Raw genomic sequence first — 26,599 nt, forward strand, 5'->3', positions numbered from 1 at the left:
GTGTTGAAATTCCTCATGCAAGTTTTTGGTTTTTTTTAAACAAAATATTTGTCACCATGTACATGTCTTTATGTGAATTAAATGAAACAGAATGCACAATTTCTATTTTTTTCATTTGTAGCTGACATCAGCCAAGCTGCACCAGACACCAATCAACCTGCACCTCACTGCAGTCTGCACCAGACACCAATCAGCCTGTATCCTCACTGCAGTCTGCACCAGACACCAATCAACCTGTATCTCCTCATTGCAGTCTGCACCAGACACCAATCAACCTGTATCCTCACTGCAGTCTGCACCAGACACCAATCAACCTGTATCCTCATTGCAGTCTGCACCAGACAAACTCCTGCTGTCATCATGGGGCCTGCCTTCCACAGTCCTGAAACGATACCACGACAACGGCATCACCCAGATGTTTGAATGGCAGGCTGAGTGTCTGAGTCAGGAGAGGGTGTTATCTGGTGGTAACCTGGTTTACTCAGCTCCAACCAGCGCTGGTAAAACCATGGTTGCTGAACTGTTGATCCTCAACGAGTGCTGGAAACCAAACAGAAAGCCATCGTCATTCTGCCATTCGTCTCTGTTGCCCGGGAAAAGATGTTCTACCTACAAGTAAGTTGATGATTCTGCCCAAGAAGACAGAATAGTTGCTGTATTACTCTGTTTAGCTCCACTGTCAGTGACATGGAGCTTATCTAATAGGATGTTGTCTGTTTCGTCCTTCGTCTGGCATCATCCATCAACTTTCTGCATTCCAGGCTTCTTTAAACCACTGGTACAATTCCTTTAATATTTGATATAGAGGTACACAGGGGCAATCTTATTCAAATTTTAATATTTGATTTAGAGGTACCCACGGGCAACCTTGTTCAGACTTAACAAAGTTATGATGAAATATGCAAATTTGTATTTTTGAGGCTATTTTTTCCATATTTGGTAAAAAAATCTTCATAACAGCTGGTCTGACAGCTTTGAATTTTGGCATACAGGACCCTAGGGATGCCATTATTGAGATTTGTTAAAATTATGATAAAATTGCTTCAAGCTACAAATTTTTAACCATAAAATCTTATCTATAGTACTGGCTATTCATAACTGCAAGTACATGTAAGGACAGATATTCTGATGATTGGTAACTTCAATCTACAGACTATATTTATTGTTTATAAATCACTGTGTTGCTATGCAGAAATTTGAGAATGAGTGACTGTCATGTGTGTGTCATAGAGCCCATTGAATTGTACCTTTGTAACATTCAGATAGTCAAGCAAGGAAAATGGCTTGTTTGTGTAATCCTGCTCCTCAACTCATTCACCATCAATGGTATGTTTCCATTTCCATTGTTTTAAGTGTGGAGGGTTTACTAATACACAATGGAAATGGTGATGAGCAGGTCAAGTCAATGACTACATGTATAATGTCCCAGTGTGTGAGAGGGACTCCACTATAATTTTCCACTTCTGTTTTTCACAGGTGGAAATTAGTACACTGACATTGTTTTTTACGGTTACCCCTTTCAGTGCTGGAGTTATTCCCATCAAAATTTTATCCCAACATTTTACAAATTTTCATGAATCTTTCCTGAATTTCTTTTATATGTTTTGACCTAATGGACAAACATTTCATTGGCTACAGTTTTTCAGCAAAATTTTGGTGAAAATCTGAAAAAAATGACTGTGGTATGTTTCATACATGTAAGGTGACAAAAATTGCCTTTGGCGCTCAAAGGGTTAAGCTTTCATGTACATTATTTTTTCTTCATTGTTTTGAATAGTGACTCAAAATATGAAAAAAAAATGTCTAACCTACAATGGAAAAATGACTAGGCTCTGAGTCATCGAACTGTCCCCTTTGCATTGATTCAATAAAATGATATAGCACTGGGCTGCTTTCTGTTTATAACATAACAGAATATGTTCCAAGAAGCTGGTGTTCGTGTCGAAGGCTACATGGGTAATATATCACCTGCTGGTGGTTTCAATGCATTAGATGTGGCTGTCTGTACCATAGAGAAAGCTAACAGTCTGATTAATAGACTTCTGGAAGAGAATCAACTTAATCAACTTGGTGAGTCAAAATTTTGCCATTTTGAAAATATCATCATACATATATACATAGTATTGTTGAAATTCTCGTGCAGTACATATGCAAAATTGGAAAAAGTATGTCAGGCCAATTCACTGTTGACCTTTTGCATCCTGACCTCTTGCTGACCTTTGACATCACCTACTAAATAAATACATCAATCATTCATTCAGTCTATTCATGGAGAACATTTCAACTTTGTGCCCTATCTATAATCAGTGGAAGTCTTATTACAAACGAACTTTTTACTGAAATGAGATCAAACCTGTCTATCAGTGACCATAATCACGGTCCCTCAATAAGTGTATTATAAAGGTTTCACTGGTGCCATTGTAAAATTTTGTGGAGGTACCATGCCATAATATTCAGCGATGGAAAGGGTTAAATAAATCATGAATCAAAATGATGCGTTAATGCATACACGTAGATATTTGGTCTCAAATTATGCATTGATGTGTGGTTTTAATCAACACTAAACACCATTGAAGTCATTTCTGTTTTGTCAATTCTAGAATACATTTCTATTTGATGTGTTTCTTTCATAACAGTGTCATAGTTGTTGATGAGTTGCACATGGTTGGTGATTCACACAGAGGCTATCTACTTGAACTGCTACTGACCAAAGTGAGATATGTCAGCAGTAAAGCCAGGCAGAGTAAAAACCAGGGAACGAATGAAAGGTTTGTACTGATATTTGAAAAGACAAAACCATACTGTAGTGATCATATTTTGGTCATTCATTTACCTTTGTACAGTACACTCAAAAAAGCGTCTTAACCGAAATTGATGCCATGCTTTGCCAACATGCAAATGAAAGTGCTTTTGACTTAAATAACATTTTGGTATGACAAAAAAGTCTCAAGGGGTGGGGAGAGAGAGACAGAGAGAGAGACAGAGAGAGAAAGAGACAGAGAGACAGACAGACAGGGAGAAGGAGAGAGAAAGATTTAACAAAGTACTTACATGTGATACAGTGCATATCCTGTCATCTTCTCTTGATCAAATATTCATCATGCAGGTCAAAGGGTGAAGTTCAAGTTAATCCCATACAGATCATTGGAATGAGTGCCACTCTCCCAAACCTAGATCTGCTGGCAAAGTGGCTGGACGCTGACCTTTACAAGACCGACTTCAGACCAGTGCCTCTGACGGAGACCGTCAAAATCGGAACCACCATTTACGACGCAAGTGTCAAGAAAATGCGAGAAATCTGTGCAAGTGTCCATGTTCCTGGGGACGATGAACACATTATACCGTTGTGTTTTGAGACCATATCACATGGACACTCTGTTTTGATATTCTGCCCGACAAAGAATTGGTGTGAGAAACTGTCTGAGATGATTGCTAAACAGATCTATAAAGTGTTGAGTAGTGGTGGAGCAGTAACAGGCAACTCAGGAAATACAGGTTAGTTTCATCTTCCTAAGGTAGTATGCACCTTGAAAGTGAAAGACTTAAACTTTTCATCAAACTTTCCTCAAGGAATCTTTCAACCATTCAATTTCAAAATCAAGAATAAAAATCAGGGATCACAGTGCAAATTTTGATACTAGAGAAAAAAATATTACCCAAGATTTACCAATATTTGAAATTCAAAATGGCTGCCATCCCTGAGTTAACTCTATGGAGAAAAATAAAAATTTATATTTTCAAAAATCTAAGATGGTGAAAGCGTTCTCATTCAAAGAGCTTCAAAGTAGATCAGAAAAGAATTGAAGAAGTTTGAGAGTCCCAAATATCTGTCCCCTAGGCACATTCTACCTTAATCATATATGTCTACAAAAGGCCACCAGTCGAAACATATGTGCACACTTGTTCAAATATAGAAAAAATAAATTGTTAAATTGGCCAAATCTCTGATCTAGCAGAAGAGTTTGGTTGCCCCATATCCTGACCGATAGACTTCCTTACTCCTTTCCCTCAATGGGTCTATCCCGGAATTCAAATGGGTCACGGTACAAACAAAACCATGTGCATGAATGCACACAGAAATACGTGTATTTCTGTACGCATTTTTATATGTTTGTTTGTTTGTTTGTACCACCATCACATGATCATTTTGGCATACTGAATGTGCTGAACATTGTGTGTGCCCTTTTTATTCCAGAGAGAACTTTATGTCAAAAGATCCACAAACATTTTGATATTGAACTTCAATTGAATGTTTTCAATTTTCTCACCTACCCAGGCTTTGTCAAGGCATCTGAGCTTGTCCTGTCTCAGTTCAACAGAGAAGGTCTCAGTGATGTTGTAGACAGTTGAAGAGAACTCCAGTTGGCATTGATTCAGTATTGAAGAGAACTGTACCCTTCGCTGTTGCATATCATCATGCCGGTAATTTTCATAAAATTTGTATTCTTTTGCTTGGCTGTTCAGTATTTAAATGGAGCTTTTGTCTCTGTGTGTTTAATTACCATAGTAACACAAAGGGGGATTTGTAACCATGGTAATCAAGAAATCATAAACATGATAGTTTTTCCTTCATGTCTTCAGAACATATATACGTTACATTCACAATACATTCACGTTTTTGTATGTAATAGTTGTGTGTGTGTGTGTGTGTGTTTGTTATGAACACATCTGAGAGATGCACTGTTTTAATATTATGATCGTACTTTACATTTTGATATCTCTCGACTTGTAGGCTTAACATTTGATGAAAGAGACATCATAGAGGGCGCCTTTCGTCAGGGAGTACTGAAAGTGCTGATAGCCACATCAACACTATCATCAGGGGTCAACCTGCCAGCACGTAGGGTCATCATCAGAACCCCAATGTTCAACAGAAGTGTGTTGGATTCCTTGACCTACAAACAGATGTCTGGAAGGGCTGGTAGGAAGGGAGTTGACACACAAGGTAATCGTCATAGCTACTAGACTGAAAGATCTGTCACTTGAGGGCGCTCTGAAGTGCCCTCAAGTGATTGATCTTTCAGTCTACATATCTACATGCTGGATTTGTATACTTGTCCTATGTTCTCCCTGAGCAATGAAAGCATAGTGGCATATAGATTGTAGTTTTGCTTAGAACAGTAGAAACTCATTAACATAACAATTGTGATGCAAATTAGCCACTTTGCTATCAGAAATTCCATGGGAGAACACTGATGTCACACCGTAATATAAAGCACATTGTAGCAGATAATTTTGAACAGATATAATGTTGAAAATACCTCTCTGATGTAAAAATGTTTGGCACATAATCATACTTGCTAATTCATACTTTGGTTTTTAGACTTTCCAATTCTTAGGAATAGTCTTGCAGAGTTTAATAGCACATCTTTTAAATGTTGATTCAAAGTTATTATTGTCAAAGTGTTCTTTATGGCAAAGTGGATTATATAGTTAATAGATTCAGCTGTAGCTTTAATGTACCATAAAAAACTCATAATTTTGTTTTAAAAGTTACATTTAGCCATTTTTTCCCCAGTGAACTGCAGTTTTTAAAACAAAAGTTACAAGTTGATGAAAAATATTCACAGATATTATAATAATTTTACCGTACAGATAGTTTCATCATTGATTGTGTATTAATGAGCTTGTTACAACAACTGTCTTGAGGCTAGGTATGATCTCATGCAATTTGTAATTTGACATTTTGACATATAGGAGAGAGTATACTGGTGTGTAAGACCAGTGAGAGAAGCAAAGGCATTGATCTATTGAAGTCACAGCTACCTCCAGTACAGAGCTGTCTTGTCAAACAGAAAGGTGAAGGAACAACATCCAGCATGAAGAGAGCAATACTAGAGGTCAGTTAAGATCAATTCTCCAAATTTCCTTCACCATGCTGTGGTCTTGGTCTATGAATAGCAGCCTCAGGTACCTGTTCAAATGTCATGTTGCTTTCTATTGGTTGTGTAAGGCTGGTCACACCACGTGAATCGCCAATCAGATGCAAATGTCCTACTATGTGATATGAGCAGATACATGTAGGGAATTCATGAGTGTGTTTTGTTCTGGGCAGAGCTTACGATCATAGATTTCATGTGCAATCAGAACATTGAAACTCCATTGCCATATTTTTGCGGCAAGTCATGTTGAATTTCTGGTGAGGTTGATGACGCATGCTTGCCATTACATGTCATCTTGATATCAACTCAGATATATATAGGGAATAGCAAGACATTCATGTACTACCACAGCTCCTAAATATTGTAACAATGTGCACTAGTACATGTATGTCTGTTAACCTTAGCACAACTATGTCTACGTTTCTGTAAATTTCATCTCAACACACAGATCATAGTGAGTGGCGTGGCATCCACACCAAGTGAAGTAGAGCTGTACACAGCCAGTACTCTGTTAGCGGCAAGTCTGCAGATGTCCAATGATACCAGGGATGTCAATGCCACTCAACAGAGCATCCAGTGTTGTGTCAAGTTTCTGGAAGAGAATGAGTTTATCAGACTGCATAAAGTAGATGATGGTGAGTATTGTACTGTGTCATTCTTTGTCTTGGATGACATGAATGGAATCTTATATTACTTATTGCCGCCGTAAACTAGCTGGCTGTATGCTTCTAAAATCTAGCAATGGAAATTGTGTTGACTCAGACCGCACACCCAGGACCCTTTCATGGAAATTCTGCACCAAAGCAATTCCATAATGTTACCTGACAACAATTTAGTTCCTTACCCTTTGAGTGCTATAAATTTTCCCCACCTACATTTTAGCGCAACATATTTCACAATTTTTTATGTATTTTTCTGTAATTGTTTTGATAATTTTGGAACAAGGAAGCTAAATTTTTCATTGGCTACATTTTCATCAACATTTCTGGAAAAATCTGAAAAGACATTGTCTGAATCTGAAAAAAATTGTCTCTGTCATATTTTATAAGGGGGACAAAAATTGACTTTAGCACTCAAAGGGTTAATGTTTTGACTTTAGTCATACAGTTTTAGAGTGTCAGAAATCTTGTGCTCACTAATGATTATCATGGATAGAATCAGAATAACACTCTGCAGAGCAGGAGCTTGGAACTTCAAAGCAGAATCCGGTTTGTGAAAGTTCAGTCTGTGACTAGGGGCTGGAGTGATATGCATGTTGTAACTGTCTGCAACAGTCTTCTCGGACAGATTACACTGCACAGCATACCTCCAAGTTTAACAGTTCGCATTTGACTAACAGGACGACAAAAAAATCAATGTTACAATGAGAGGACATACACTAAATATGTCAGAAAAAGTTAAAATATCGATACTGCACATTCACTGAGACGTATCATAAACTGAAGACTGCTGCAGACAGTTGAGTTACACCAAGTCCCTGTAATTGTCAACTAAGAACTGTATACTGTATGTGTACCTACATGTACAATGTACTCTGATACATGTTTGTCTGTGTTATGAATTCCATCACAGGTGGTGATACTGTGGACAGATACAATGCTACACAGCTGGGTTCAGCCACACTCTCGTCAGCCCTGTCTCCAGACGAAGCCCTGGTTGTCTTTGCTGAATTACAGAGGGCAAGGAAAAGCTTTGTCCTTGAGAATGAACTGCATATCATATATCAGGTAAGATCAAGTAGGAAACACATTTCCGACGGGACAAGCTCGAATGAATGTGTGACAGGAGATATGTAAAGGCATAGGCAGATCCATACTAGACAGACAAATTTAACCTGTTCACCCCCAATCCAAGTAAACAGGTCCACAACCACCATTGACAACAATGGCTTAGGCCAAATCATAGTGGTTAAATGGTTAAGGTGGTGAGGATGTAGAAAAGTGACAGAAGACAGTGAAAATACAGTTACATTGTATTATGTTGAATCAATTTTTTACTTCCTCTGTTATTCAACTACAGTACCAGTAGATATATATTTACTCCTGTCTTTGAACTTGCCTTGAGCTCTCAGTTTGATACTTACTGGTAGAAGCACACAAAGATACACTGAGATAAAATTAAATTACAAGTTATATTCAGCTTTTTTGCTATGTATGTTCTTGCTTCTTTATTGAAAGTTAATGTGAAAATTGAAATTTTATGCTCTGCTTTACCAGATAAGAACTTGTTTGACCAAATTTTCACATTTCTCCTAGGTGACTCCAATTTATGACCAAGGTATTGTTCATGATTGGTATCAGTACCTGTCCATCTGGGAGGCACTCCCCAGTGACAAGAAACGAGTCGGTGAACTAGTGGGCGTTGAAGAACGCTTTCTGGCCCGCGCAATCCGAGGAGGTTCCTCTGCCAAGCATCAGAGAGCATTGGCGATACACAAACGTTTCTACACGGCCATGGTTCTTGATGAGCTTGTCAATGAGGTACCGTTGAACGTCGTGGCCAGGAAGTACGGCGTTACCAAGGGACAGTTGCAATCTTTACAGCAGTCTGCTGCAACATTTGCCGGTATGTTCATTTACTAGATTTCACTGTAAGAAGGAAATTACAACAGCTAAGACACACAAAATGAGATTTTTTGTTGCTGCAGAAACATTTCATGATTTAAGTTGACCAATTCAGGTTGCTGTCAAGGATAATATGATCACACTTTGGGTAAGCAGACAGTGTAGGACTTTGCATTGTTAACTTCTTGGCTGATTTCTAAGTATTCTGAATTTTTATGAAGTATGACACTAAAAATGTTGATTTATTTGATTAATCAAGCTTCTTCAGTCAGTGGTGATATTTTCAGATGTAAACACTTATCGAATTTGCAGCAAGTACTATAAAATTACCAGAGGGTAGAACATGACTTTAGTGCACTTGCCTTTGTACCTTTCCTTCTGACTTACACGTACCCCATCATGATTCATGAGGAATTTACTTTTCACCACATGTGTGCTTGAATTCGGATCCTATTTAAACACCATACATGCAAGCACATTATAACAATGTGATCTTGAAACAGACTATCATGTGAACAATTCCATCTCTCTGATATGCCTCCTTTACCTTCACCAGGCATGGTTACCGTGTTCTGCAGCAGACTTGGCTGGATCAACCTGGAGATCCTGTTGGCCCAGTTCCAGAGCAGATTGAACTTCGGCGTCCAGAGAGAGCTGTGTGAGTTGGTCAGGATATCACTGCTGAATGGACAGCGTGCTAGAGTCCTGTACAACAGTGGATACCACACAGTGGCCATGATAGCCCAGGCCAAACCACTGGACATTGAGAATGTTCTGAGAAATGCAGTTCCCTTTCAGAGGTAAGGGTTAGAGGAAACATTTTATTTCTGCAGGAAAAAAAAACCAGTCCACCAAATATTTAAAGTCATTTTCAAAAGGAGACTGCCTTATCTAAATTTACCAGTTGATTCTGATGTTTTTGATACGTAGATTAGAAACAACTCTCTGATCAAATCATTGTATAGAAGGAACCTTCTAGCTTCCCAAGGTACATATATGTAAGGTACTGGTCAAAAATTATACAATGAAACCTGTCTAAACTGGAAACCTGTCTAAACTGAACCCTTTTCCAAGTCCCATTCCAATAGAACTCTATGTTAAAAGGACCTCTATAAACCAAACACCTCTCCAAACTGAACAATTTTCTCAGTCCCTGCAGGCTTCGGTTTAGACAGTTTTACTGTGCATTTTTCAGAGACATTTTATTTTGCCAAAGCGATCAAGGAAAACAATTATAATTAATCTAGGCAAAACTGAAAAATCTGTAGATGTTAAAATCAGTAATAATTGTTACAATAATAATGACAGTGATAATTGTTACAACTGTTTACTCAACTTGTTGAAAAGATTTAAGCTTTCATTTCAGGAGTTATTTTAAATTGCTCCGTAATCACAGAAAATCTGATAGACGTCCTATAATGTACACATGTACAGTATGATTGACTTTCTATTCACTCATCTTTAATTTACATCTACAGAGGTACAATAATCTGAAATTTGTTTTGATGAAAATATTCTACATTGACTTTTGTCTTGGCAGCGCCAGGAAAGCAGAAAATGAGCAGCAGTATGAAGTTGAAGAGAGAAAGAAATCAAGGTGTATCTGGGCTACAGGCAAGAAAGGTCTGACAGAAACCGAGGCAGCCAAGCTGATAGTGGAAGAAGCCAAGAAACTGGTCAGAGAAGATGTGGGCTTGCTTGGAATTCAGTGGAAACCAGGTATGTCTGGTTCAAGTAACGACACTACCCAGGCTTCTGTCTTCAGGACTCCTGTGACCAAGCCAGTGAAGGCAGCTAACTCAAGATCTTCAAGCGAGAGAAAGTCAATCCTCAGCAGGGTGCGTGGAAGAAGAAAAAGTAAATCTCCCAAGAATGATGTGACGGAGAATGATGCTGGGAGATTCAGATAACCACAGAGTGACTGTGAGTATCTTGTCACCACCTGGTAAGTCGTGCACTGCAATCCCAGGTGGAAAGAAAATCGTCGCTGTGGCTGATGTTCATGCTGAGACGGAATATGCAAATTTACAACAGAGAAATGTGATTGAAAATGTTAACATCAACAATGGAATGAAATACAAAGATGGCACTGATGTTTGTTTACATGATAAGCCTACCTCCAGTGCACACCAAGAGATGCCTGGCACTGTCTCAAAACAGACAACTGATCATATTGTAAATCAAAGGGATGTATCAGATGCAATATGCTCAACCACATCTCAACACCAGGGGCAATCTACTGCCGTGTGTTCAAATACAGAAGCAGATATTACCTCTGCTGTGTGTTCTGCAAAGTGTCACAAATCAAATGTTGCAATGACGGAGACATCAAGAGAAGCCATCCCTGTTTCAAATGCAAAGAAACTTTGCATGTCAAGTGTTGCAAACCAAACAGCGTAGTCAAGCTGCTGATGGCACTGTTCCAGAAGCAAGACAGGGAGTGCCCAGTATTACCAAAGCCATGACAGCAACTTGCACCGTTGATGTACAGCCCAGATTAGATCAAAACAATCGGCAAAATACAACAAGTGGACTTGACTTGGCAGTTAGGGATAACAAGATCGGTTCAGATGATGCCGGAATAAGAAATGATTCCTTGGAACTCTACTCTGCTCCAATGGAATCACAAAATGCGGGAGAGAGGCAGTTGAGAGAGGGAGATCATGGCGATACTTTGAAAGAGGTACAGAGTAGACAACGGACTCCCGATTGGCAAAGTCGAAGGAACAGCGAACAGTATGACAAAAGGACTGTCTTGGGAAACAGTGGAGAAATGAAAAGAGTTCTTCCACAGTTAAGGAATGTGGTAACTCCTGATATGTATGACACAGAGGACATCAGCATGTCATCATTGGACCAGAACTTGCCAGAAGACGATGTTAGAGAGATGCAGGATGACGGAAATGATCAGCGGAATGTTTCCAAAGAGATGAACTTGGCAGGGACGGCAAGTCTGTACTGCAGTCAAGATGTAAGCATGGCATCTGTTGATTCTCAGGTCTTGCAGTACATGAATGACTTCTGTACTCAGAGAGATGCAGTGGCAGAGAGTGCGTCTCCTGTATGTACACAGAAACGCGGAAAAGGTGATAGAAGTGGGGCCCACGTTTGTGTCCTGGGCCAGAAGGGTACCAGGAGTGTGCCCCCAGAGTCGCCCATGCAAACAGGAAAAGATGATAGCACTGCAGAATCTGAGCCTCAGGGAGGTAATATGGCATCTCCTCTGTTGACATCAACACAATTGGTGAGAAGGGATGTTAATGAAGGAAAGCCAGACATTCCAGGAAGTCACAAACTTTCTGAGTGCATGTCCCCCATAGCAGTGCCTCAGATTGCAATGAACTCTGCAGCAGATAGAGAAGACACCGGCACAAATGACTGCATGGAAGGTCTCTGTTCCTATGCAAACCTTCAGGAAGACTTAGCCCTGGCAATGGATATGAGTGATACCTTTAGCAGCTGTGTGATGTCTCCTGGGCTAGGGTCGATGTCACTACGAGTACTCCACTTCAGAATGATCAGCAGGCAGGCCTTGCTGGAAATAATCTTCAGAGAGTAGAGATGGTGCGCCAGGAAAATGAATGCATCAACAGTGTCAGCCCTGTTGCAAGAGAGAATAAAAATCCCAGAATGGAGGATTTTCCAGATGTTCAATATTCACAGTTATCCATGGATCTTGCCATGGCCGCTGATATGAGCAACACATTTTCCCTGAGTGAAGCAGGCTTTGAGCAAAATCCGGAACCCGTTCCAAAAAAGACAACGGATATGCACTGTCTTAGAAACAATGTGAAAACTGATGATTGTCACAGAAATCAGAAAGGTGAGAATTCCGAGATAATTCCGAAAAGCAAGCAGGTTGAGAAACGTGTGGATAAACCACATAATAAAGCTGGAATATGCAACTTTAGCCCTGGCACTGTGGATATACTTGACATGCTTGCTGGCTACACCAGTCCAACAGGTACTACAGCCAGCGATCACACTGTGACAAAATCCCATACCCGCAATCGGGTAAGGTGAGAGGAAATTGCAGGAATGATCAGGAAAAGGGAATGAAGGATTCAGGAATTGTTTCAAGGAGAAAGAGGAAAAGCAATGAGCACAACCAGGGACCAGACAAGGATAGGTGTAGTCCAAAGCGAAATTGTGTTGATGTGCCTGGAGTGGGAAATGACAGTGGGAGTGACGTCATTCCACCCACTCCCCCTGATGAAAGCACTTTGTCAAAGACACCCAGGTTGACTTGTAAGACGCAGGGCCGTGCTAACATGTGCTTTTCACCCCTCCAAACTAAGAATGGGTGCAGGGCGAAAACTTCATTGGTGACAAGTCGAGGAAAAGATGCTCAAAATGTGAAAGGGGACAAGAGTGAGCATAAGTGTGGCAAGAAGAGTCAGACAATGAACATATTGAAGATGCTTCTGTGGAACACCTTGAGGAGAGTGAACCTTTAAATCTCTGTCTTGACATCAGTACCCAGGACCTGATTTGCTTCACCACCTCCCAACATGCCTAGGGACAACATACCCCATCCCTCTCCCAGCATTCCTAGCTCTGACGGGAGCTTTCACCATTATAGACGTCTGTGCAGATCGAGAGTTGTTCGAGACATTTCTGACAGAATGGAAGAGTAAAACAAGATATTCCTTGGCTGTTGCCTGTGAGCGGTATGTGGCCAGTGCTCCCAGTGGAGGCATTGGAGCCAAATTTCACAAAGGTACAGTTGTAAGACTGCTATAAATCAAGGCATGGCTTGTTTAGGTTGTCACTCATACTTTGTACTTGTTGGTATTATTGGTAATGTTTCGAGCAATTCCTTTTGAGTAATAGGAAAGCATAATTTAAGTGTTTTATGGAGTTATAAGTTACAGTACATGTATCTCAATACATTGCACAGAAAGACATTATAGTAGCACAGAAGTAAAAGTGACAGTTTCATTGAAAACAGTGTACTGAAATAATGTTAACTGTGTATATCAACATACTGACATAACACTGTGTACATGTACAGTATGGAACATTCTTTAAAACTATCATGACAAGTGTTAGTACAGTACACATCAAAGAAAAGCATGCAAATTGGTTCTGTCTATGAATTAATGATATCATGTGCAGTTTTATATATATATATATATACATTGTTATATATATATATATATATATATATATATATATATATATATATATATATATATATATATATTATATATATATATATATATATATATATAATATATATATATATATATATATATATATATATATATATATATATATATATATATACACACACACACACACCCTTCCCTATAAAAGTCAATGTAATAGATCTTCAGTGTACAATTATCAGTAAGGTTATACCAATGTGGAAACAGGGGTGAGCAGCTTTACACATTTCTACTTTTCTACAGGTCAAGATCAACCAAGTGCAGTGGATGGGTTTATAGTTGATGGTGAAGACTTGATGGTGACTGGCGTGTCTGTATGTTGGGCTGACAAAGATGCCTACTATGTCAGTTTACAAGCTCATACACTAGACCGTGAGTAAATCAGCATGGATTTGTTCTAGTCTTCTAGATTTTTGACTCTGTAACCTTGGTTTTCCTTTACATAAATCCAGCCCCACTATAATGAACAATAGAGATGTTGGTGAAATTGGTAAAGATCTGAGTACTGAGAACTAACACTTTGCACAGTATCAACTGTTCTACTTTTCAAACTTATATCCTGTCCCCCCCATTCCCTGTAACCAGATCCACATTCACCATTGATAACAATGGGTTTGGACTAAACCATGGTGGTGAAAGGGTGTAAAACATGGAAAAAAAGCAAAATGATGTACTTTGCACATTCAAATAGGGCTTTACTACAATAAAACAATTGGATTGTACTAGAGCCCTATTTGAATGTGCAAAGTGTGTCATTTCACATTTATTTAACCAATTGTAAATTTTCTTTACCTGTTTAATATACATGTACCAGTAAGTTTCTTTGTAATTAAATTAGCATGCCTTTTTCACAGACAAATATTTTGGACAAAATAGTACCAGTTGAATAAAACTTTGATTTTCTGTCATGAATGCAGATGTAAAATAGACAGATTTCACTGTTCATCATTTTATTGCTTTGTGACTGCTGCTGATTGTGTCTGCCTTCTTCTATAGATGAAGTAGATGAGAGCATGGCTGCCCCACCCTTAGATGTGAATCTAACAGTTACAAAGAGATTAGAAAGTATCAAGTCTGTGCTGGAAGCCAGCTGTAATAGTCAAGATTGTGATGTCACAACAATTATATTTGACGCCAAACGGCAGGTATATTAATAGAGTATGTTTGAAATGCATTGTAGGTTAATTTTATGTTGGTAGTATATGCCGATGATAATTCAGCAGATTTTTGATCAGAATTGAACTCACAGCGTACAGCACCCAGTCACCTAGTGAAGACATCAAAGTCAAAACCACTCGGCCAACTGCCCACCCACAACACTTGTATTTAGAATATTCTTCAAAGTTCCATTAACCCACTCTATCTTCTGTTGTACATTTATAACATACAGCAATTAAAATGTGATGAAATTATACTTCTCTCTTGAAGACATTGTGAAGGGTAGTGCCATTATCATGCAATTATCATGAATTCTGGTTTCATTCAGTACACTCTACAGATACGTTTGTGTAGCAAAGTCTGTGATTTTGATAACACCTGAGTGTGACTTTTTTCACCAGATTCTGTATCAACTTTTCTTTCTAATTTCAGTTTAAAGTCCTATCCACAAGTTGTGGTATAATGCTGAATGGTAGACTACAAGACCCAAAGGTTTGTTGTTGGTTGCTGGACCCAGGAGCTAAGGAGAAAAACTTGCACAGACTGGTGTCTAACTTGCTGCCGTCGGAGTCCCATCTACTGGAAGGTGAAATATTACCAGAGAACATTCTAATTACAGTCCTCAGATTACTACAAGAATGAAATGAATTCATTTGTTGCATGGAAATTAAATATGCGAGCACTCAATCAAACTACTGTATCTTGTAATGCAACACACACACAATGTCACACACTGTCAAACACATGAACAGACCACCACACAGACAGACAGACATACAAACAGATGTCACATTAGACTGTAGATTAGATCACTCACTATTCTGTAGTAATTTATCATTTCAAATTGCAAGGACATCAACCATGTTTACCACTTTCTGCAGAAGTTTACAGTGAGTGACATGTATCAGATTTGCTCAAAAGATGTTTGTATGGGATGAAAATGTTTCTCTGTCATCAAATTCTGTTCTCTAGGCATAGGAGGTGGAATTGGCACTGGTGGTCTTGGTGTCCTGGCACAGAATCCTGGATCAGGAAGACAAAGAGCCACAGTAGAGTCAGTTTTAGTTTTCATGCTAACGGATCAACTCACAGCAAACCTGCAAGCTCAAGGGCTGTACAAGTCATTTACACAGGTAATCAATCATAAGATAAGCCAGTGATGAATAGCATATAAATATGACTATTTGCATGTCATTAACATAATTTATGTAAAATATATGCTAACATACAATATTTACATAAATACATTTTCAATACATGGCTTATGCATAAGGCCTTGTTATTGTTCTATGAGGGATCTTGCCTGTGATTCTGTACGGACTCAATCAAATTTTGATTTCATATCATATATTGAAATATTTTGCTTAAAAAATATGATTTAAGTAGGTAGATTTTTTGTATTTTGTAGATAACTGTTTTGTGTGGTAAAATGATATGGTGTACTCACTAAAGATTTTGTCCTTCAGGTTGAAATGCCATCATTGGTAACTCTGGCCAGGATGGAGCTGAATGGAATGGGTTTCAGTCACAGAGAATGTGAAACACAAAAACAGATCATGATGGCCAAACTCTCAGCCTTGGAAGAGCAAGCATACAAGCTGGCCAATCACAGCTTCTCTCTCACATCTCCAGATGACATAGCTCAGGTCAGTCACAGAAGAATCAATTTAATTGGATATGCTAAGCAGTAATTCATTTCTCATGGTTATTAAAGATAAACAGCAAAGCTTGAGCAAGAACTAATTTATTTTTAATTGCCATTAAATGTCCAAACAGCAAATTTCAAAATGGTATAGTAGAACAAAGATGACCTTACAACAAAAATCAACTGCAGAGATTGCTTGCCAAAATCCCCAAGAACCTTTCTGCTTTGCTGAAGAGTGTGCAACTGTCAAAAGTTGTCATGTGACACATTGCAGACAAGCTCATTAGCCCAAGTGTTTTCCTTTGCAACCTTTGAACTCTGCAGAATTAAAGAGATTAGATGGGGATGCTGAAATGACTATAAAATTTGTACTTCTATTTTCACTAAGTAATTTGGTTTTAGCATGGGAAAAGTTGTCTGCTCTTACATACTAAAGTAAATTTTTTTTTCAGTGATACAAAGAAGCTTTTTCACCTTACTTTTAGAAAATATAGGGAAATTTGACTAAGTTACTATGAAGAAGTACATGTGATCCACAGACTGCACAGTACAGCTATAAATGGCACGACATCAGTGATGTTGCAAAGTTGTTGATGACATAGGTTTCAATTAGCAAATAACAGAGATAATTTATTATTATATGAACCTTTCACAGTTACATGTAAATGAAATGTTAGGTAACTAGTTCTGTTATATAAACCATGATCTTGCAGTAATATTGAATTTTTACACCACAACTCAATTCATACAGGTTTTGTATGTTGAACTGAAACTTCCACCCAATGGTGACCCTGCTGCTGCACCAACAGTACAAAATAGAAGAACTTTAGGAACGACCGCCAGAGGGCGCCGGAGCTGCCAAAGCAGTTCAGCACCTCCAAGGACATCCTGGAGAAACTTAACATCTTCCATGCACTGCCTGGAATCATCCTGGAATGGAGGAGAATCAATTCAGCAATGTCGAAAGTGGTTTATCCCTTGCAAAAGGAGAAAGTTTTCCACTCTAGGTTACAAATGGATAGAATTTACGGTTTATGTCAGACATTTACAGCTACAGGTAAGGCCTTGACATTTTGCGTGATCTTCTGTTTAGCCATGTATCAGTTCCAGTATGTTTTTGGGAAATACTATGTATGTATGGTAGAAGATACACTCAAAAAGAGAGATTGAAATAATTACCCTTGATATTGAATTTATAGACTAACTTTGCCATGCACTTGTCTTGTGAGAGTGGTGTTCCTACATCTAGACATGGACAAAGCCTTTCAGTGTATTTGATGGGTCTCAAACCACTATCATTTTGAGCCTATATGATTGAGGAATCTAGTTTGCCAGTCCTGCATACATTATTTATCACACATGATCATTGGTGTGGTCTGTCAGACCACAGGGATGGCAAGTTCTCTGGTTTGAGTGAAACATTTGACCCAGATGTTCAGCCACTGGACATTCTTATGCCTGCGTAAATTATCATAATGATATTTTGACTTTGGTCACATGATAATTTTATTCAGCACTGCAGGCCATTGGTCCTCATGTACAACATATCTCCATAATTGACAGAAAGAACATGCAGTCTGAGTTGAGTTGAGTTGAGTTTATTTTTCATCAGATGAAAATACTATACATTACAAGAAAAGAGGAATGTTTACATAAACTTCAATCTGATGGGGTCACGGAAATAGTTCAATCAGAACTAGTCTCAACCGTGACCAGTGTAGCTATGATTATCTGTTGAAATTAATACAAAGACGTGACTGTGTATATATTATGATGAATACAAATCTGGGTAGAAAGAAGTTAATTGATTATACATAAGATCTGTTAATGGAAAATATTCGTGTACAAATAAACTAGCTGATATAAATAAATACATTGTATCTGTAAAATGGTAAACCAGAAACAGGTTTAATGGTCAATACATGTAGTGGAAGATCATGCATGATCCAATAATGATGAAGTATATAGACTTTCAAAGTTTGTTTAAATGTATGTCTACAATTTATACGTTTAATATGAGTGGGGAGTGAATTCCAAAAACTTGTTTCTGCATACCTTATTTGGTGTTTACTCAGTGAGAGGTTGATTTGTGGTTGGTAAAAGTTGTCTTGAGTAGAGAAACGGGTAGGACAGTCATGGGGAATTGTGTCGACGCAACGACCTTTGTCTTAGGCATAGCTGTCATGTAACAAGTCAAACACAAAAACGCAGGTGTGAAATTTACAAAGTTCTAAAATGTCTAAAATACAAAGCTGTTTGAATAAAGGGGCAGAGTGGGCACGGTAATCAGAGAAGGTGATCAGGCGAGTAATTTTCTTTTGGAGTAAATGCAATGGCTCAAGGTAAGTCGTAAAAGTATTGCCCCAGTATTCAATACAATAGGAGATGTGTGGCAGAATAAGCGAGTTGTACAACAGAAGGAGGACATTTCTAGGTACAAAGTGACGAAGTTGTGAAATTATACCAACCTTCGGGGCAATGATTTTGATAACTTTCTGAATGTGCGCCTTCCACGTAATATTTTCATCAAGGGTGACTCCAAGATAGGTTGCAGAAGGAACACTTTCTATTTTATGACCATCAATATCTAGGGTCCCATTAGCAATAACATGTTTACGTGATGTTTTAATAATCATATAGTTTGTTTATCAATATTAATTGTAAGTTTATTTGCCCGACACCAATTACAAACCTCACGGAAGTCAGAATTTATTTGCATAAAGTCAATTTGGTTGCTATCAATAAACTTGAACAAATTGGTGTCGTCTGCAAAGAGACGAAACTGGAACCTATTAGTAGAATTAGCGATATCATTGATATAAATTAAAATAAAACTGGACCGAGTATTGAACCTTGTGGGACGCCACATTGGATCTGAGAGTAAGGAGATGTAACATTGTTGATGTTGACAAATTGCTGACGGGATGTCAAGTAATTCTTAAACCAGTGTAATGGAACACCTCTGATGCCATAGTGGTGCAGTTTATGAATCAAGATATCATGATTGATGGTGTCAAAGGCTTTTTTAAAATCGATGAAGATTTCAAAGGTGAGAGAACCTTTATCTAGACAGTCGCTAATATCAGTGACTAAGTCTATGAGGGCCAATTTCGTGTTATAACGTTTGCGGAACCCAAACTGTGTCTCAATAAGTATGTGGTTTTTCTTCAAGATAGCGGATAATTTGTTTGTTCACAATTGACTCGATAATTTTGCTGAAAGTTTGGAGAATTGAGATGGGTCTGTAATTGCTAACATTTTCAGGAGAGCCCTTCTTGTAAATTGGAACAACTTTTGGCAACTTTAAATCATTGGGAAGGATACCTTGCTGCAAAGAACAATTAATTACGTGGGCAAATGGGTGGGATATAATAGGCGCAGCATGAATAATTAACAGTGGGTGAATGTTGTCGGGACCGACAGCTTTACGTGGATCTAGGGTCCTAATTACATTAAAAACATCTTGATCCGTGACAGGGTGAAAGAAAAAAGAATTCTGATAGTTGCCATGCAGGTAGCTAGTAAAGTCACCTGCAGGGGTGATTTGTGAGGCAAGGTTAATACCGACAGTAGAGAAAAAATTATTAAATTCTTTTGCAATATCGAGGCTGTCTGTTACTATGTTTTGTTTCTGTGAAAATATTTTTTTTTTTGGGGGGGGTATAGCTATTTGTCGAATTATTTAAAATTTCGTTAATCACTTGCCATGTCTTATTTGTATTTCCCTGGGCCGACTGTAATTTGTTTGAATAGTAACTTCTTTTTGCTGACTTCAGAAGCCTGCTAAGGATATTTCTGTACGATTTATAAGTTGTTTTGTAACGAGCATTGTTGGGGTTCTTTTTCATTTTGGTAAATAACTTGTGTTTCGTGCGCACTGATTTAGCAAGGGCTTTAGAAAGCCATGGCTTTCGAATACTTTTCCTATGGCACGATGATTTGTAATGGCTGTGTTTTGAAGTTATAGTATAGAAAATCTCATGAAAAACTGCGTAAGCATCATTTGGATCCGTACAGCTATAGACAGTATGCCAGGCAGCATTATTCAGATCTTCAAGAAAAGCAGCTTCATCATAAGAATTGAGATCGAAGATCTTAACAGGATTTGAAGATTTCATGATATGCTTCAATTGGTGGACGAGGCAAAAAATAGGGTAGTGATCTGATACATCTGATTGAATGGTGCCACATCTGGTAAAATACTCAGTGATATTTGTGATACAATGGTCAATTATTGTGCTGGAGTGGTAGTTGTCAGTGGTACGAGTTGGAGTGGTAATGACTTGACTAAAGCTGTAGGAATTTAAAATAGCATTTACTGAATAGCAGATGTGTTATCGGTAGAAGTGTCAATGTTGACATCGCCAAGAATAATGCACTGTTTTCTTGAAAGAGACAGCTGGTCAAGGCATGTATCAAGACTTTGAAGAAATTCAAGGTGGTTAGTGTTTGGTTTTCTGTAAATGACACCTATTGTAATAGCTTTGTTGTTAATGACTGTATCCACAAATATCGATTCACAATGGACAATATCAATGGTATCAATTTGTGTAAAAGACAGAGAATCATGTATATAAAGTGCTACTCCCCTCCCCTTGAATTTTCACGATAGGAAGTAATGAAAATGTACAAAGGTAAATTGTACAGAGACGGATCTGAATTGTGGCTCAGCCACGTTTCATCAAATGAATTACTTACATAGGTGACGCTATTTTGCAGATCTTGTAACTTGTCTTCCATTCCAAGAAGTTTGTCAACTTTAGTGGTTAGTACGGATAGCGTTGTCTGTATGTCTTCAAGTTTCTTTCTATGGTGTTCGTCGTCACTCTCACCATCAACCATCTTGGTGGCTGTGGAGGCACTTTGCGTAGGAAAACGAATTTCTTTGCATCGTCTACAGAGGTGGAGGTCACCCTGAGTAAGCTTAGCATTCGACTTCCACAGTCTTGGCATTTCATACTGAATTTTTAAAGTGGTACTTGCGTTTCGCCTTGAAAAGCAGCAGTATTTTGGCTGATTTCCGAGAGTGGTAAGGACACACGTCCGCACACAGTGATGTCAAGCAAAAGTAGCCTTGATCTATGATTGATCTTTGATCTAAAGTCTCTTGATCTATGATTTTCATCTAGAAGATGGTGGCGATTTTAAGAGAATAAAGATACTTCCTAGTTTTTCTGAAGTATTTGGTGTTCTGACTGTAATGAAAGACCTTTCCATTTACTTGCAGTCAAGTAATGAAATTGACAGCTAGTAAATATCCTTTCCTCATACGGGTAGAGTAACAATGTCAGAGCCTAACCTGCAGAATGTTCCCAAAGATTTTGAAATTGAGATACCAACAGTGATTGGTGAAAGCCCAACTCAGACCAGCGGCTCAAACTTTGGAGATGGCAAAACTGGACACAGAACAAGATCAAGCAAAAAACAGATGAGGCCAACCCAGTCGGCAAGCTGTACCGGTAACCCTGGCAACCAGTTCTCTGTCAGTATGAGGCATGCATTATTCCTTTCACAGGTCAGTTGTGTTGGATGTTCAAATGATATGGAGATATACCTAGTATTTCTCTACGAGAAATTTTACAAGTAGGCTTGAAATATCAATCTACAATATATGATTATCGTCCTTTGACCCTGTGACCTGAATAGGGCATGATTTATGACCCCAAGGAATGTCAGATTCATGATAACGAAAAGAAAATATCCATGACGTTTTAAAGGTCAAGCCAATAAATCTTGAATTACTGCTACAATTGTTAGCAAAACATCAAAAAGGTAAAAAGTTTATTTTTTCCCAAGTTTTGGATTATAAGCACTTGTGCTTGTAGTAGGTACATGTACCTTCTAACCTCCCTATGCACAGATACCTACATGTTACCTTTGTGAATAGCAAGTAACGAACATACCATGACATGGTTTTTCACCAGGTGGTGTTATGCTAGCCGCTGACTATTCACAGCTGGAGCTGCGTATCATAGCTCACCTGTGTAAGGACAGGAAGCTGATTAAAGTTCTCAACAGTGGAGGCGATGTCTTCAAAATGATAGCTGCTGAGTGGAAGGGAGTGTCTGTGGAAAAAGTCAATGATACACAGAGACAGCAGGCAAAACAAGTACGTGGAAATGCCATATTGACAATCCATTAGCAATTCCTTTTCATTTTATTGGAATTTTGAAGTTATGTGTACACAAATTACAATGGAATTCAACCATTTATCCAAAATTTTGGCCATTAAGATGAAAGTGGAAAGTTTGTACAAAAAAGGGAATAATGGGAAGTACAGAATGTTTATCTGACCAAACAGTACGTTTATGTAGACAATTATGAAGTAGGCTTGCAATATCCACAATATTCCACAGTGATTCTGATCTTTATCACACCGAACATCCCCACCCCTACTAAACATACCACCATATACCAGTGTATAAGCAATTTCTATCAATGTGTGGAGGTCATACCTCTGTCAAATCAACTATAAAAAATGCTTGTACCAAATTGGTGCATGCAATTTTGTTCCATCTTGTCACCCCAACATACAGCCAAAGTTGTCAGACAACGTATATTCATAAGCTGTGAATTAACGTGAAGTACTGTTCTGCTGGGAGCACATGGCACTGTACATTAACATCCCCTTTAAACTTTCTTCAATCGGTGAATCAGTAGATGTTTTCAAACGAATTGATAAAACATGTATCTTTTCACATTTTCATGAGAAAATGCATAATGCGAAGTGCAATGTGTAATTTTCAAATTTCTTTACAGGTATGTTATGGTATGATATACGGCATTGGATCAAAAGCCCTTGGTGAGCAATTAGGTGTATCAGAAGAGGATGCTGGGTATTTCATTGAGAGTTTCAAAACTAAATACTCAGGTAAGAGACTTTCAGTATCTTGTTGTAAAATAGAAATATAACCTGCATATGCCATACACTGCTCAAAATTTTCATTGTTAGATGTAATATTTGGCATGTGTGATCATGGCTACATGGGTACAATTATAATTCTTGAGTGTTTGAATTTCATTATCAGAACCCTTTCTCTCTGACCTGATTTTCTTTACACCAACAATTTTATTTATAAAATTATTTCTGTACTTCATTGTTTTGTGTTCTTTTCTCAACCCCCGTAATGTCAGATTCTCAATACTTTGGTTTAGTCAATTGATCAAAAGAGAATGGCATTTGACGAAAAGTGTAAATAGTAAATAAATAACAATAAGCTATGATACAATAGTTTTCATCATTATTTTCCAATGCACATGCTTTAGAGGTTATCTGAAAATAAATCCATCTCACTGTATTTATTACTCACATCATTTATTAGAGTCAAATCACAGTTACTGGAACAGTTAAGCTTTCATTCCTGGCAGATTTTGACATATGTAAGACAAAAAAATGGCAGTGTATTGCACACTGTATACCCTGATGAAATTCTAGATTGTGTGGTAGTGTATATCTGCCTTAGAACATGCAACTGTGAACCAAATATAGGTTTTCACTAAGGCTTTATTGATGTTTGAATTGTTTGTGCGTGCAACACTACTTGCGAGTGATGACTATCCATGGTCAAGGGGGTAGAATCAGAAATCATATTGTGATATTTTTCATATCACCAAAGACCAAATGACCTTTACTTTGTTTGCATAGAAAAGTAACTAGCCGGCACTTTCTTCATCAGGTCTTAAGAAATACATGAAAGACACAGTCGCATTCTGCAAGGAACACGGCTACGTCAAGACCATCCTGGGAAGGAAGAGATTCCTGCCAGCCATTCATGATGCAAACCTTCATTCCAGAAACCATGCCGAGCGTCAGGCCATCAACACAACCGTTCAGGGATCTGCAGCTGACCTGGTCAAGATTGCCATGGTCAGCATTGATAGGAAGTTGGCTGAAGTCTTTAAGGACACAAGGAGGCCACACAGGGTGAAAAGTCATTCAGAAATAGGTAGGTTATCCTGTGCATTGAAAAAAATTGATCCTATCTTTCGCTTAAAATCTTGCATGGGGCATTCTGTGGAGCTTGACCAGAAAAGGCATCCAATTAGTGAGGTGACAAAATATATTCATTCATGCAAAGTGAAGTAATAAGTTTTATGTGCATATATAAATCAAAATGCATATTAACATACGTATACATATTAAACATATGTATATATATTGTACTCTATACAATATGCAAATCAAATCATATTGAGTCATTGCCTTTAGTGAATATATGTGTATTGCTTCTTGTGCCAGATGTAATACAATGATATTGCACTTTTATTTGTTTTCAAAAAGTCTATCTGCTAGTGAAGTCTACTGGTACTTTTGTGTGTCTTGTTATCCTAATTGGTCATTAAATCTCGTATGTATAACTCCTCACAGATGCCTCGCCTCAAAGACGCCGAAGCAGGAGGTTGAATACATCAGGTGTCAGCAATCCCTCTGGAGGCTACCTGGTCTTGCAGCTCCATGATGAGCTGATCTATGAAGTAAACCAGGAGGACACAATTCAAGTAGCACAGGTGGTCAGGATGGAAATGGAGAAGGCGATTAAGTTATCTGTGGTACTGCCAGTCAAAATTAAAGTTGGTCCAACCTGGGGAAGTATGCAGGCTATTGACTTGTCATAAAATTAGAATGGTCTACAAATTTCTGATTTAATATTTAATTGATAAATTACAAAATTCACCTTTGAAATTCCTGCAATAAAATTGTTGAAGAGAATTCATAATGGGAACCAGGCAGTCATGATAATTGCTGTTTTCAACTTCGAGTCACAAAGGTGAATCTGATCTCAATATTTTTGCTTCGCTGGATGCTTGTGATGAGCAGGAGTAAATAAGACGGAATGTACATATGAGTGTCTGTTTGTTTGATTAAATTACCATCCTTCCGCTATTGCAAACTCTATTATTCCAATAAACTGCAAGTAAATAATTTCATATTGTATTTTTATATATTCATATTTTGACTAAGCTTATGCATGTCAACAATCAATTCATTTATGTAATGTAATATACTCATTATTTTTACTCAAAGTGCCATTTACTTCAAAATAGAGTTTTTGCTATCAGCTTTGGTCTATCACCTTCAAAAATGAAATGTAAATTGATTTGTGATGTGTTCATTTCATTGAAAATTAAATGGAGTTAGACTTTCCCTTTAAGAAATTTTTCATGCCGAAAGAAATGTGGATTATTTTGATGTCTCTTCTCTCAGTTTAGTTGGCAAATGAATTCAAAATGAACTTGTTATCACAAAAGTAAATGCAATGTTATAAACTCCATGACAATTCTTTAGAGTGTATTATTTTTATGATAGTGCAATTTCCAGTCAGTCTATCACAAATTGTTCGTTCTACACACATATTTAATGACTGAAACTAATTCTCAGGGATTTCTCTCTTTTGAGAGACTTTACAACAAAGTGGCACTTTGTAGCTAATAAACCACAGCGATGTTGCATCAGAGTTCAGAGTTAAAATGTGGATATTTTACAATGGTTGTGCCATTGATATTTTGCATTACAGTATTAGCATCTATAATGCACCTGTATAGCAACACATTTTTGAAAAGCATTAAAATTTGTAATATTGAAATTGTTTTTTGTGGTTTTTGTCACAAGTCTTACACATTTATGGTAGTACATGCCTCAATAGTGAAAAACTGTCAGTGAAACTTTCCACCATTTTGAATAAAAATCAGGCATCACTGTGCAAAGTTTGGTACTAGAGAAACAAACTACCTGACACTTACCAATATTTGAAATTCAAATTGGTTGCCATCTTGTGTTCATTCTATAGGGAAAAATGATGTTTTCGATTTTCAAAAACTAAGATGGTGAGAATTTTCTTACTCAAAGATCTTTAAAAGGAGCCCTCACAAGTGGCAGATCAGAAAAGAATCGTTAAAATTTAGAATCTGAATATCTGTCTCCAAGATGGTTTCTACCTCACTACCATACACAGTGCCTTATAAGATCTTGTGGTCTATTTGTGCAATAATCATATCATTTCGGTATTGATAAAGTAATAAGCCTATTCTTCTGGCTACAGAACTGTCCTTACCTATTATTCTCATTAAATCAAAGGAAAATTGCAATCAATTTAATGAAAATGTATTTGATCAGCAGCAGATAAGCTGCTGCAATGTACTCAGCATATTCTGTTGTTGAAATTCCCATGTTGAACCTCT

General features: G+C 37.9%; 1 protein-coding gene across 1 annotated transcript; it reads left to right on the forward strand.

Annotated features, from left to right (window-relative positions):
• Positions 1-278: 278 nt before the first annotated feature.
• On the forward strand, positions 279-26,004 carry LOC139141581 (DNA polymerase theta-like). Its single transcript, XM_070711174.1, is given in 30 exon segments — positions 279-533; positions 536-615; positions 1,914-2,074; positions 2,637-2,768; positions 3,107-3,495; positions 3,954-3,960; positions 4,343-4,422; positions 4,733-4,945; positions 5,698-5,840; positions 6,331-6,517; positions 7,455-7,609; positions 8,138-8,447; positions 9,003-9,246; positions 9,987-10,347; positions 10,842-12,001; positions 12,259-12,460; positions 12,917-13,166; positions 13,861-13,989; positions 14,614-14,762; positions 15,208-15,361; positions 15,748-15,908; positions 16,242-16,421; positions 17,172-17,268; positions 17,271-17,477; positions 17,804-17,882; positions 21,698-21,906; positions 22,345-22,529; positions 23,180-23,291; positions 24,097-24,366; positions 24,789-26,004. Coding segments are annotated over 30 exon segments (6,372 nt in total). The 5' UTR covers positions 279-415; the 3' UTR covers positions 25,037-26,004.
• The last annotated feature ends 595 nt before the right edge of the window (positions 26,005-26,599 follow it).

This window comes from Ptychodera flava, chromosome 10, assembly GCF_041260155.1.
Source record: "Ptychodera flava strain L36383 chromosome 10, AS_Pfla_20210202, whole genome shotgun sequence".
In the NCBI taxonomy this organism is placed as follows: Eukaryota; Metazoa; Hemichordata; class Enteropneusta; family Ptychoderidae; genus Ptychodera; species Ptychodera flava.